Source organism: Opisthocomus hoazin, chromosome 1 (assembly GCF_030867145.1).
Source record: "Opisthocomus hoazin isolate bOpiHoa1 chromosome 1, bOpiHoa1.hap1, whole genome shotgun sequence".
Taxonomy (NCBI): domain Eukaryota; kingdom Metazoa; phylum Chordata; class Aves; order Opisthocomiformes; family Opisthocomidae; genus Opisthocomus; species Opisthocomus hoazin.
The window spans coordinates 15366889-15381454 of record NC_134414.1 but is presented as its reverse complement, the minus strand read 5'-3'; the positions used below and the strand labels follow the sequence as shown (position 1 = coordinate 15381454).

At 47.7% G+C, this 14566-nt stretch overlaps 1 protein-coding gene across 2 annotated transcripts in view; it reads left to right on the top strand.

Annotated features, from left to right (window-relative positions):
* Positions 1-8163, top strand: part of SESN3 (sestrin 3) — a 44576-nt gene extending 36413 nt beyond the window's left edge. For both annotated transcript variants that reach the window (XM_075417637.1, XM_075417626.1), the window contains exon 10: positions 260-8163. In XM_075417637.1, coding sequence (XP_075273752.1) covers positions 260-346 — 87 coding nt within the window. In that variant the 3' untranslated portion in view covers positions 347-8163. The remainder of the gene's footprint in view (positions 1-259) is intronic.
* The last annotated feature ends 6403 nt before the right edge of the window (positions 8164-14566 follow it).

The window sequence follows — 14566 nt, the reverse complement described above, 5'->3', positions numbered from 1 at the left end:
TCATAATGAACTAATGCCATTAGGGTACAAAAAAGCCTTTACTGGGACTTCTCGGGTGGAAGATTGCTTAACGCAGCAGTTGAGGCTAGTTCCTTGGAGTCTTAGGGTGTTGTCTGGTATTGGCATACTCCAGAGCTGTCTCGAGAGGAACTGGAGTCCTGCAGCAGGGTACGTTACTAAAGGGTGGAGATTTCAGCCTAAATGAATAAACGATGTTGCATTCGGAGGTGAGCTAAATGGCTGATTTAATTTTTAACAGGTTCATGTCAATCTACTTCTAATGGAAGCTCGTATGCAAGCCGAACTTCTGTATGCCCTTCGTGCCATAACTCGTCACTTAACCTGAAGCATTCGCTGGGCAGGAGTAAAGGAGTTTTTGCTGAGTATGTAAGGACCTTTTGAAATAGATACACACCAGAAGCTGTTTGTGATGTAGCATCAGGTTATTCAATTCTCTAGTGTCAAAAGTTTAGCCGTGCTTCTTGACGGCTGTAATGTGCAATGACGTGTTTTATTTTCTTGATGCTTAACATTACTAATGATAACAAAAGTAACACTGAGGAGCACTACTCTGCATTGTTTCCGGCTGGATTTCTGCACAGTGGTCAGGATCCTGAAACTGTTTTTATTATATCCAATCCTAGCGCTTTGTTCTTGAAGCACCGGAATGAAGTGCTTAGAGACTTCTTTTTCCAAGCAATCATTTTTCAGATTAGTGGAGTCCAGCAGAAGGTCGATTCTGCCTGTCCTGAGAACGTACCACCACGTCGTGACTCGTGACGGAGACGCGCGGGCTGCGTTGCAGTGAATTGCCCACTGGATTCTTCTGTGTCTCCTGGAGACTGCTTGCCAGTCACTGTCTTACTGCAGCAATTGAAGGTGATGCGAGATGTGAATGCAAACATTGAGCACACTTTAATGTGAAATTAATCGTGATAAATCCTACAGCATGCTACTGAAGTGCAAAAGTCATCTGCTTTGTCGTGCCCCTTCCCAAGAGAAGAGGCCTCACGATTTGCCATTTCAGCCACCCTTACCATGTTTCAGTCATGCATAATCTTGTTTTACTGCCCGTCACCCTCAGTTGTCCTTACAGTATCCATGCCCATCACGTGTTGCAATTTGTTTAGCTGGCACCTATGAAGTTAACACACAGGCTGACCAAAAATAGGGTTGTAGGGTTTTTTGCACTCTCTTCTTTCTCAATGTTTTAACTAAGGAAAGTAAAAGGAAGGCTAGCATATCTGTTCTTTCATATTGGATGTATAGAAATTTATTTCCCATAACTTTTTCATAGCATGAAATTTTAATATTCAAAGTTTAAAAAGTTTCTATGCATTAGTGTGAGTGAACAAAAAGAAAGTGCAATATTTAAAAAGAAAGCAAGCTTTTTTCCCTGTCATGCCACTGCTAAAGTGTCCTTCTTACATAGCCATAAAGAAATTTTAAAACCAAATTTCTTTATTGTCTAAGGCCTAGCAGTTTCGTTTTAGCTTTTATGGCTTAAGACAACCTGATACTGAGATGCCAAAGCATCCCCAAAACAAAGCATTCTTGGACAACCAGTAATATTGGGGAAGGGAAGAAATAAGCTGCCAAAAATGTCACACTTTTGTGCTGTTTTCTGTTGCTTTTGACTAATTTTGAAGAGCACAAAATGTTGATATTTATAGCTTTATTTTGTATTGCATTAATGAACCAGTGAAGTGCCTAAAGAGATGCTTAAACTTACCCAGTAGGATGCAAGTTGTCACTGCTTCAACTTTTGTCTGTTGGTTTGGACTTTCTGTACTTCTTGGAGGAGGGTAATCTTTATTTCTGTTGCAGACATTCAAAACTAACTGGATAGGTTGATTTTTAATGTTCCATTGGATTGTAGACATTTATACAGGACTTTTTTTCCATTGGTGATTGCAGAATAGTTCTAAAAAATATTATCAGCTGTATTTTAACACTTTTCATTGACAAAATCATGGACCAGTACGCTACGAAAGTTAGTTTCCTCTCTTTTCCCGTTTTCCTGATACCTTGCTGTGACTTCACATGTTGGTTTTTTCGCTTTATTACCTGTCTGTTCCAGATTGGAAAGCTAAACGATTGTACACTTTTCTGCACTTTCAGACTGCAGACTCTGCATGTGAAAACCTTTTGAGGAAGAAATCAGTGATTTTTTTTTTTTTTAATGTATGTTGGCTATTTAGAAAACTACCCAGTAGGCAGCATAGACTCTCTTATAGAGAGAGCACTGGGTAAAACAGCAGATTTATTTATCTTGTATAGCTAACTGCAAGGATTTCTCAGAAGTGTAGAGATGCTCGTATGTGTGAACTTAGATGAACTTTCTAAGTTGTTGCGATCCTTTTTCCTCCCTCTTGTGACTGTAGTGGCCATACCTAATGGCTTTTGTGCATAAAACAGTTCTGCTGAGAGAAGTTTTCATGCAATACTTTTGCTTTTTTCAAGTGATGGGAACTGTACAATACTACTTTAAATTCCTTTGCTTGGAAAAGTCAAGTAGTTCTCAAGAAGCACAGCTGCGCTCTGGAAAGGAGGTGAAACTAGATGTGGGTAACTAATATGGCGGCTTCGTTTCCCTTCAGAAATGCAAAGGCTCTTAGAGTAGATTGAGTTTTACATTTGGAAACGTGAGTGCCTTTACTTCTTTCCATATGAAATGTACTTGCCAGCTCAGATACCTTCTGAGCAAAGTACATGAGCAGATTGGAAATATAGAATCATAAATGGATTGCTTCATAAAAATTTGTAGTAGACCAGTGATTTCTTCTCTTTTTTTAAAGTTGCCATATCAAAAGTCACATATGGCCTGCAAGACATTCCACCGTAGGAAATGTCATTGTACAAGTAGTGTGCAGTTTGGGTTTTTTTTGTATTAAATGCAAACTTGAAACTTCTGGAAGCATTTTCCATGTGGCATTTTTTTCAAAGTATTGCATTTACAGTGTAACAATTTGTAGCCTAGTTTTTATACTCAAATTTATGATTTTGAATAGATGTTTGTTCAGAATAGGTGTTTAAGTTCAGACAACTCTACCGTATGCTTTATGCACGCTTTAGGCTCACACTGTGCCAAATTTTAATGTGCAAGTGTTCTTGGATTTTTTGCGTTGTTAAAGCGCTCATGAATGTGAATCTTCACACTTTGTTCATTAATATTCTTCTTAAGAGTACCGTAATCGTTGGAAGTGTAGATACTCTCCCTCTGTGTTCCTTTATTGGAATTGATACTTACCAGCATTAATGTTAGTCCAGAAAATCCCAGTGGTGACCAACATAAAAACAAAGTGTGCAGTCTCCTGTCTACTGAAGAGAAAGCTTGTTGGGTGCAACGGAACCAGCTCGCCCAGGGAATGCTGTCGGTAGGGAGCGGAGAGCTTCTGAGCATGGGCAGCTTCTCATCATTGCAGAACCGCTTCAGAACGCGCGTTGCGGTAGAGTACATTCTCCCTCAGATGGCTCCTTTTTTTCTTTTGGTAATGAGGAGAAGTGAAAAAGGCGCCGACTGGAGAAAGTATTTGCTTTTCCCAGAACACTCTGCCTGCAGTCAAAGATTACAAGAGTGCCATCGTACAGGGACAGAAACCGATTTAAATTAGGGCACGGTTTGTGCGGGCAGCTGCTAAAGCTAATGTTGTGGTGTCCCGTGAGAATTCTGGTCAGCTGTAGATGGATCTGTTTTTATCAAGACTGAACTGAAAAATATATACTTTGTCCTGAAGCCTTCGTTACAATGAAAAGGATGTACTTTCAGCTTTAAGAGTTAAAGAATTGCCACTATCAGCTCTTCCCATGTATTAAAAGAACTGTAAGGACAGAAAAATCAGTGACTGTAAACAGTTATAAATGTAGGTCTCTTTATAAATTTAGAAGAGAACAGAAAGGAAGACATTTTGCTTCTCTCTTACTTGAGCGCAGAAGGTCAAATCACCAGGTTCTTCAAAAGTATTTTTGTTCGTAGTGATGCTGATATTGATGTTTTCATGGAATTTGGAAAAAGCAGCTAGTTGCCTAAATTCTGATAGGAATTCAAGCACCTAAGCCCTTAGCAAAATCCTGCAAGGTGCCCACTTGCATTTTTGAGTCAGATTTTTAAAGATACTTAGTCACCTAAATTCAATAGAATAAAATCAGTTTCCATAGAGATGAAAGGAATAACATGTAGCAGATCCATGTGATTTGCAGCGATTGTTAATGAAATGGGTTGTTTTGGGGACTTAAAATAGGCTTAGAGAAATCTTTCCAAAAGCAGTTAAACTGTAAGCTGATGCTCTTGCAGAACAGGTTCTCGATGTTTCTCATGCATGTGTGTTTTCCATGAACGTGGGCATGCATTTCTGGCCCTTACTGCAGAGTCTGGGCTCTCTTTTATGAGAGATGGATTATTTAACCTCAACTTGCAGAAAAGATTTATTGGTGATAGCAAGTGGATAGCTTGTGCCCAGACTTAATAGTTTTGGCCAGAAGGAAATACTCCAAATCTTCTTGATTTCAAGTGATGTTCTTTCATCTACTTTCCTTAGAGGTTCAGATCCTTCCACCAGAAACAAGGGGCGATGTTGCACAAAATGGAGGGAGAGGGGAGTGGATTCGTTGTAAATGAACTTTCCCAGAGCAGATCTGAATATAAAGCTGTAAGAATTGGTTTGCTGTTAGCGATCATTCCAAGAGCAGGACAAAAATGTCAGTCTTCACCATCTGAACTTCAGATTTACACTCCCTGATGTCCCCCAGCACTCTATGTTTGTCCGAAGAGCTGCATCTGCCAGCTGTTCTACATTTGGGAATTGTAAGTGAAAATCTTTATCTCCAAATGAAAATGAGTTTAGCATTTCATACCTACTGCATAGATCATAGGTGTGGCAGATGGAGAGAGCACAGTAGTATGAGGAAGCTTTAGGAGCATCTTGATCAGTGTTAATTTATCCCTTAGAGCACATTTCCTGGCATGCGGTCATGCTGCTGCTCCCCCGACTCACATCGTGTCTCTCTTGCAGACATTTAATCCTTCTGCTCCTCACCAGGGGCAAAAATTGTCATTTTCCAACCTCCACCACCACCAACCTGCATCAAGCGCTTCCTGTCTTCCCGGGTCACAACCTCCAGCAGTCACGCAGGGACAACCCCCCAGCCGTAACCTTGTAAAACAATGCTGGGTTCCTGTGTCAGCCTTTGCTGTTGAGTTCAGAGGGTCTTTCTCATGTTCAGAAACGCTTAATTGCTGTATTAGGTTATTTTCTAAATCTGATTTGGAAGGAGGACACTCAGTACTTGCTTGCAACATTTAGGTAGCATTTGCCAGTAGCGCATCAGATCCCATCTCTGGAGTTACAGTAATAATCCAGTGGATCCACTAAGAAAACGCTTTCTTTGGTGAAACTCTCCGTGCTTGAGCCGTTCGGCCATGCAGGTGCCTTTGAGGGACATCTTGGGGGGAGTTTGAGATCCCCTTGTGCCAGGCAGGCTCACGGGGCCGGTGGGTTGGCAGCTCCTCGGGTGCCTCGCAGCCGGGCAGGCCATGACCTGTGGGACAAGCAGAAAACCCAGGTTTTTTGCTTATCTACAGGATAAATACAAGTGCACGCCGTGGAGTGGCTGCTGGAGACGCAGGCAGGGTTGGGTGTTTCTGTGGGGACCGAGTATTGTCAGGGCTCATGGAAAACAGAAATCTGAATTCTGCCCTTGTTCCCAACAGTAGTTAGAGATGGTGTTTAAGATGCCAATGAATGTACTAATTGTGGGGAGCAAGCTGTGTTGTCGCCATCAGAAGGTGCAGACCACAGGCACTCCCGAGGAGACACAACCAGGGCTGGGGGACTGGACATGTTGGTCAGCTGAAGCCTCACCGATGTGTCCAAGAGGTTCTTGCGTACTCCTGTGTGGTAGTGGGAGATGCCTCCACCTGAGGTATCCAGAGGCCTTCTGTAGGACAATGCTGGAGACCCTTTCCTTGCTCCACAGATGGAGCAGGGGAAGGGAACCGTGCACTTCTGCCCAAGAAAAATGTGCCGCTGCTGAATTCCGTTTTCTCACCCCTGTCATCCCTTTGAAGGGAGTTTTCAGACGAAATGGGTGGATCACCAAGCGTGGTGCCTCCAGCTGAGCGGTCTGGGGGTCGGCGGCAGCAGCGGGTCCAAACACGCGCAGTCCAGGCCTGTTTGTCAGTCCCCGCTTCACGCTGGTGTCGTGCCACCAGACCCGCACCTCTGCCCTCCGGCCCGGGCGGCTGCCGGAGCTGCCGGCTCGGCGTGGCGGGAGAGGCGCCCGCTTCTGGGGGAAAAGTAAGAATAATTAGGCTACAGCCTGTGGACTCTGTGAGGCAGTGCAGTCAGAAATCTTTTCATGACTGTGACCAGAACTGGATATAAACTGTAGCTTAAAAAAATAGGAATTTGGTAAACTTGAAATCTCTCGGTTTTACCCTTTTCTCCTTTTGCTGGAAAGCCACACGATGAATGTATATGCTTTATCTTTCTATCCAACGTAACTGAAAATCAGACTGCCAACTCCTTGTTTTGTATTAACCTTTTTTTTAAAAAAAAAAAAGTTTGCGAGCAATATATGTAGCATGCTGTGAACGTCTGTTTTGATCTTTATAGTTACTCTTTAATCCATCAGTATTAACACCAGTTCTTTTTTGTGTCCCCTGTGGTACTTCGTATGCGGTGTAAGCAGAAGCTGTGATCGGCTTGGCAGTCCTGTGCCGTGTTACTGTAACTCCTTGATTTTTTCGGAAGCACCTGACTGTGGGCCACCCTGGGGCAGGCAGCGTGCCCGCGCACGGCTGCCACGTTTTGGTCTCTTGTACTATGTATAGTTTTAAGTAGAATAAGCTTTTTAACAGAATATTGATGCGGTTTATGAGTCACGCAGGCTGCAAGTGTCTGGTGTGTGAGAGTCTTTGTATTTATAGTTGTTGGGGTTTGGTTTTTTTGTTTTGTTTTGTTTTTTTAAAATTCATAAAGTAGCAAACTTGATAAACATAGCCACTTTAAACTGCTCTTGCTAAACAGACCCTGCTGTAGATGAAATACCACTGTAGGGACAGGGAGGCACGCCGGCAGACCTCTCCCGACCGTGGGTGAGCCGAGCCCCTCTCTGCGGGAGGCACGGTCCGAGCTGCGCGTCCGCCGTGCCCCTGGCCCCCGGCACCGGGAGGGCCGGGGTCTGCCGTGTGTCTGAGCCCCCTGGGCCCGGGACCCTGCCGCTGGCTGCCCCCGCCGTCTGCCCGCCGGTGCGCGGGGTCAACGTGAGCCGTGCCGGCGTGGGAGCCGTGGGCAGGCCCGCCGCCGGACCGAGCGCACGGGCACGCTGCTTCTGCAGCCGAAAAGCTTCCAAGCCTCTCTGGAGCGCAAAAATTAGCCCTTGATTTGCCATCTGCAGAGCCCGGCGTTGGGTCCCCGTTGGCGGCGGTGGGTCTGAGCCCCCTGGCCCGAGGCAGCGTCGGGGGCTGGCGTTCCGCTGCGTCTCCCACCTCTCCTCCTCCGGCCAGGGGGTGAGTTGTCCCCAGCCCCGGCCCGGCAGCTCGCAGCTTCTTGCCGCCTGCTGCCGCGGCCACGCGGGTGTTTGGGGACGGAGGGTTGGGGACACAGCTCCGTGGGTCCCGGTCCCTACAGCATCCCGCCGCCGCCTGCCCTGAGCTCCGCAGCCGCGCCACCGGCCCCGCGCGTTGGCAGGAGGTTTGCCTGCAAGGTGAGGCAGCTGCTAGGAGCTCACTGTGGGTTTCCACAGCAGCTTTTATCATTTATTTTTTTTCTGTTGTTGCTGGTTGAGGTTTTTTTGGTTTTGTTTTTATTTTTTTTTGCAGAGGACAGACTGACCTAGTGGGATGGATATTTTTTTTTTTGTGTGTGACTTTTTTTGTTAGTTTTTAAGTTACCCGACTTGAATTTATCTGAACAGATGCAGAAGGAACTTTTTTTTGTGTGAGTTAAGAGACAAAAACGCATTTTTAAACAAAGGAATCATGTATTAACATTTTAACAGCAATTCATAAATCTGCACTTTTTATGAGGTTTTGAAAAATCTATTTATAGGTACGGAACAATGGGGTTTGTTTAAAACTGTATCGCATTTATACTTGCTGAAATTACTTTCATTGTTATCAGTAGGAATTTCATTGGTTAAATAAAATGGATAAAACCTGTCTCCTCTTCAAGCCATCATTCGCCACGTGCTGGGGAACACATCTCTGGAGCAGAGCACCCTGTGTTTTGGGATGAGATCCCGTCCTGGAAGCATCCTTCCCCTCCATGCCCTTGTCTTGGTTTTTAATCGAGGTATTTTTTAATATATAGATTATTTAATCTATACATAGATAGATAATAATTCTATTTAATTTATGTGAAGTTGCTGATGACACCACGCTGTCAACACACTGGAAGGATGGGGTGCCATCCAGAGGGACCTTGACAGGCTTGAGAGGTGAGCCCGTGCGAACCTCAGGAGGTTCAACAAGGCTGCTAAAGAATTCCTCATACAATTTTGGGGTTACTCTAGGCTTGCTTCTCTATTGACAACTCAGAGTTGGGCCATCACCTCAGTGAGTGGCAACTCTGTGCTACATCTTAACACCTTATATACCCTTTTTAACACAACTACACAATAGGTAAAGTCCACTGCATATTTCCACTGTGTCCTCAGTTCTTGATTTCTTCTAAAAAGTCCATTAATCTTCTCCATCAGCATGTTCTGCAAAGTTCTGCTTCTGATCTCAGAGTCCATCAAGCCATCTCGCAAGGTCACCATCTCGAAAGGTCACCATCTGGTCTTTCATCCTGCTTCTGTGGAAAGTGTCTCAGTGTTCTGTTATACATATATTTTGAAATACCCTATTCTTATCTATTCCTTAATCTATCTATGTCTGCACTTACCCAGTCTTAATCAGATCTGTTCACTTACCGTTCCATTTGTCTTTATCTACTGATTAACTCGGCTGGGGATTCGGCCAGCCATGGAAAGGGCTGTACACGGGACAAATGAGCAGTCCTGCATTGTGTGGCTGTTTACACCTGTGATTACACAGCTGTGATATCTTGTCATTAATCCTATTCCTATTCTACTTCTTCTGTAGTAGCTATTGAATTCTATCTCTATGGTTTAATTAATCTATTTCAAATTAGCTCTTAACCTCTAGTTTTCAACAAAGGCCAAGTGCAGGGTCCTGCACATGGGTTGGGGCAATCCCAAGCACAAATGCAGGGTGGGCACAGACCTCTGAGCGAACAGAATGACTGGGAGGCATTACCTCTTCTTCCGTCTGCCGTTGTTTCTATTCTTCCGCATCACCCTTATCATGGATAAGGAACTGGCTGGATGTTGCAGTCAAAAAGTTGCGGTCAATGGCTTGATGTCCAAGTGGAGACCACTTACACCAAGCTGTGTGATGTGGTCGACACGCTGGAGGGAAGGGATGCCATCTAGAGGGACCTTGAGAGGTGGGGCCATGTGAACCTCATGAAGTTCAACAAGGCCAAGTGCAAGGTCCTGCACCTGGGTCGGGGCAATCCTCGCCATCAATACAGGCTGGGAGATGGAGGGCAGCCCTGCTGAGAAGGACTTGGGGGTACTGGTGGATGAAAAGAGGGGTCAGAGGGCCAAGGGATGACCGAGGGGGCTTGTCCTGGGACAGACGCTCCTCTCCCCTCCAAAGAGACAAAACCAGTTAACACAAGTGGTGGACGTGCGGGGGCTCTGGGTGTGTCTTACTCTCCAGCTGATGGGTGCTCAGCTGGCCTGTCCTCACCTCGCCCTGCAATGGAAATAACCCCCCATAAAAACTGAAAGACCATTTCCAGTTCTGTTTGAGGTAGTGTGTCCCTGGAGGAGGGCTGTGACCAAGGGCTGTCACAGCACGGCCATTATCTACTGTCATCTTGGGCTTGTTCAGCTTCATCCTGCCATGAAAAATGTACTTACCACAATAAAAAAAATAGATCTGTAAATATATAAATGCATATTTATTTGCTTTCAGTGGGAGTTTCAAAATACTGACAATACCTGTCATCTCACATCCGGGCAGAGCTTCCCATCCCCTTACAGGCACTGCGGCTGTCACCTCCAGGCACTGGTGCAGCTCTGGGCTGGAGGGAGTGTTCACGAAAGGCAGGTCCTGCTTGACCAACCTGATCTCCTTCTATGACCAGGTGACTTGTCTAGTGGATGAGGGAAAGGCTGGGGATGTTGTCTACCTGGACTTTAGTCAGACCCTTGATGCTGTTTCCCACAACATCCTCCTGGAGAAACTGGCTGCCCATGGTTTGGATGGATGTACTCTCTGCTGGATAAAGAACTGGCTGAATGGCCGAGTGCAGAGAGTGGTGGTGAATGGAGTTAAATCCAGGTAGTGGTTGGTCATGAGTGGTGTCCCCCAGGGCTCAGTTTTCACTCCGATCTTGTTTAACATCTTTATCAATGATCTGGATGAGGGGATTGAGTGCTCCCTCAGTAAGTTTGCAGATGACACCAAGTTGGCTGGGAGTGTCAATCTGCTCAAGGGTAGGAAGGCTCTGGACTGATGGGCCGAGGCCAACTGTATGAGCTTCAACCAGGCCAAATGCCGGGTCCTGTACTTGGGTCACAACAACCCCACGCAACGCTACAGGCTTGGGGAGGAGTGGCTGGAGAGCTGCCCAGTGGAAAAGGACCTTGGGGTGTTGGTCGACAGCCAGCTGAACATGAGCCAGCAGTGTGCCCAGGTGGCCAAGAAGGCCAAGGGCATCCTGGCTTGGATCAGGAATGGTGTGGCCAGCAGGAACAGGGAGGTGATCGTGCCCCTGTACTCGGCACTGGTGAGGCCGCACCTGGAGTACGGTGTTCAGTTTTGGGCCCCTCACTACAAGCAGAACACTGAGGTGCTGGAGCGTGTCCAGAGAAGGGCAACAAGGCTGGTGAGGTGTCTGGAGAACAAGTCTTATGAGGAACGGCTGAGGGAGCTGGGGCTGTTTAGTCTGGAGAAGAGCAGGCTGAGGGGGGACCTTATTGCTTTCTACAACTACCTGAAAGGAGGGTGTAGTGAGGCGGGTATTGGTCTCTTCTCCCAAGTAACTCGTGATAGGACCCCATAGGATGCTTTGTGGGTTCTGGGAAAGGGTCATGCCCGAGGTAAGGGTGGGCAGCCCAGCATGGGCAGCATGTCCCTGGGCTAACCCCGAGCCCCACCAGGTCCCTCCCCAACTTCACGGAGCACGGGGAGACACCCCAGTGCCCCCCACAATCAGCACCAACTGGGAGCATGGCCACCCCAGCCTCCCAGACGCAGCTGAAAAGCCATGAGCAGCAGCAGCAAGGGGGCTGGCAGCAACAGTGTCCACTGCAAGCAGAGACCAGGTGCCCACTCATGGCTCGAGCAAGCCCACATCCGTAGGGTTGGACTTCAGTTTGTACTGAGGTCTCCTTGGCATCTTCCCAGCATCACCTCAGGTTCCTCGGGCCGTGGTATTGGGAAGGGATGGTGACCAGCCCTGGACCCCGTCCTGTCTACCCAGTGTTTGCATTAGTTGCTGCTGAAGTGCACCCACCAGCACATGGCTTGATTTTAACACTGCACAGCAAATTAGCCCAATTATAGGCCACGTGGGAGCATGCAAATTCCCCCCAATAGCTTCTAATTTGATCATGACGGAGCAGTCTGGTGAGGCACCTGGACAGCAGAGCAGAGGCTTTGCAAATCCAAGCTAGAATTATAGATGTTATAAATAGCATCACTCATCACGCTAATGAGCTCATGTAAATATCACGGATTGTTTTTGTAAGCTTTTCAATGTATAAAAGAAGATAATCACTGGATTTGTATTTCCTGCTTAATTAAAACCCACCCTCTGCATCCTCCGCGTGTGCTTTTTGTCCTCGGGCTTTCTTCATGCCCTTGGAGAAAAACTTGAACGTTGCTGACCTACCGGAAAGCGCTTTTGCAGAAGGGAAGCCCTCCCTCTCCTCCCGCCTGGGGCTGGTGTTCAGAGGATCAACAAGTCCGGGGAACAAAACTGGATACAGGAAAGACAGCAAAACGTGTGATTTCAGCCCAAACCGAAGTGTTTTCGCAGTTATAACCTCCAATATTCAGTGTGGACTTGCCCAGGAATGAGTTCCTCAGCAGTTTGCGACCCTGCAGAAGAGTGCTGAGCTGCAGCCCCAGCCACCTCTCCGATGTTGTCCTCACGGGTCGGTGCCTCTCGTGATGCACCGAAAGCTCCAGGAGGAGAAAAGCTGAGCTGGGGAGACCACGCTGCCTGAATACAGACTTTTAATTCATCTTGCTAAATTACCTAGCTGACCTCTCCTGGCTCACTCCGCAGGCAGTGGCGAGCCAGAGAGACTCCACCAGAGGGTGACATCTGCCCTGAGTCATCTGCTGGGGAGTCTGGTCCACCTCCACCCTCCACGGCACGGGAGACACGGTCGGGTTGCAGCGTTCGGCTCATAGGAGACAGAACGCCAGCTCACATCTGCCATACTGCACCGTGATACCGAGAACATCAGCTGAAAAAAATTTGTATTAGATTTGAGCTAACCCCTGGGCTTTTTCTTTCAGTTTTCCTGCTGAAAAAGAAAAACAAAGCAAGAAAAACACATTTTGCAAAAACCAGGACCAGCAGCAGCTCAGCTGGAGGCATCCTTACCAGCTCTAATTAGGAGACCTGAGTACAGATCCCCAGCACCACAGAGGTCCAGAACCTCAGTGCTGTGTCCCTGGGAGTCCCAGCAGTGCTGCAGGGCACGTTGTGGGCAGGTGCTCGGTGCCAAGCACCTGCATCTGCCCACAGCTGGGAACGGGTGGCGGAGGAAGAGTGAGACTTTCAACAGCTCCTGAGAGGAAAAAAGGACAGGTAGCAGGTACCCAGATACATCCCACTCCACCAGACCTCCCTCTGCTTGGGCTTGGGGGATGATCTGTGGCATTACAGGATCTGGGCATGGAGAAACCTATCCTCCATCGCCGGAGCCAAAGCGCTTGTTCCTTAGTCCGTGATGACACAGAATCACAGTTGGGTTGGAAGGGACCTCTGTGGGTCAACTACTCCAACCCTCCTGCCGAAGCAGGGTCACCTACAGCAGGCTGCACAGGACCTTGTCCAGGCGGGTCTTGAATATCTCCAGAGAAGGAGACTCCACAACCTCCCTGGGCAGCCTGTTCCAGTGCTCCGTCACCCTCAGAGGGAAGAAGTTCTTCCTCATGTTCAGACGGAACTTCCTGTGCTTCAGTTTGTGCCCGTTGCCCCTTGTCCTGTCACTGGGCACCACTGAAAAGAGTCTGGCCCCATCCTCCTGACACCCACCCTTGAGATATTTGTAAGCATTTATTAGGTCCCCTCGCAGCCTTCTCTTCTTCAGGCTGAACAAGCCCAGCTCCCCCAGCCTCTCCTCATAGGAGAGGTGCTCCAGTCCCCTCACCATCCTCGTAGCCCTCCGCTGGACTCTCTCCAGTAGCTCCTCAGCTTTCTTGAAGTGGGGAGCCCAGAACTGGACACAGTACTACAAATGGGGCCTCCCTAGGGCAGAGTAGAGGGAAAGGAGAACCTCCCTCGTCCTGCTGGCCACACTCCTCCTAATGCACCCCAGGATCCCATTGGCTTTCTTGGCAGCCAGGGCACACTGCTGGCTCATGATTAACCTGTCGTCCACCAGGACACCCAGGTCCCTCTCCGCAGAGCTGCTCTCCAGCAGGTCTGCCCCAAGCCTGTACTGATGCATGGGGTTGTCACTCCCCAGGTGCAGGACCCTGCACTTGCCCTTGTTGAACCTCATCAGGTTCCTCTCTGCCCAACTTTCCAGCCTGTCCAGGTCACGCTGAATGGCAGCACAGCCTTCTGGTGTATCAGCCACTCCTCCCAGTTTGGTGTCATCAGCAAACTTGCTGAGGGTACGTTCTAACTCTTCATCCAGGTCGTTGATGAAGAAGTTAAACAAGACTGGGCCCAGTACTGACCCCTGGGGGACACCAGGGGACACCTGGCACCTGAGTTGTCACTCTTTCTGCTTAACTGTCTACTGGTGGGATGATGAGCCACAGAGATCATTTGCACTTCTCTGACACCAAGACGCTAATTATTGCCATTCAGACCTCTTCTGCAGCCAGTGGGCTCTGTGGTCTCACAGATCCCTGAAAAGGGAGCCCCTTTGCTCCGCACCGAATGACTCATCTCAGTTTTGCAGAGTGCAGTGTCTTTCTCAAGTGCAGGCTGTCACCTAGAGTGCAAAGGTGTCCAGCTACATCCCGCAGACGCCTGAGGGTGAAGGATGCACTCAGCCACCCCACAAATATGCGTGTTTTCCCTGAACTCGAAAAACTGCGGGCCAAGTTCTTTGGGGAATGGGATCACTCCACACAGGTCTAGTAGGCATGGTGGTGATGGGTTGACGGTTGGACTTGATGATCTTAGAGGTCTTTACCAACCTTAATGATTTTATGATTCTACGATTCTAGGTCAGGCCAACTCATAGGATTTGAGGCGCACACGATGGTTAATCCCATCTGTTGTAGTGACACCACACACAAACCCCACCACTGCCCAAATGTGGCTGCAAGCACTGGGGGTCGTTTCCAGCAGCA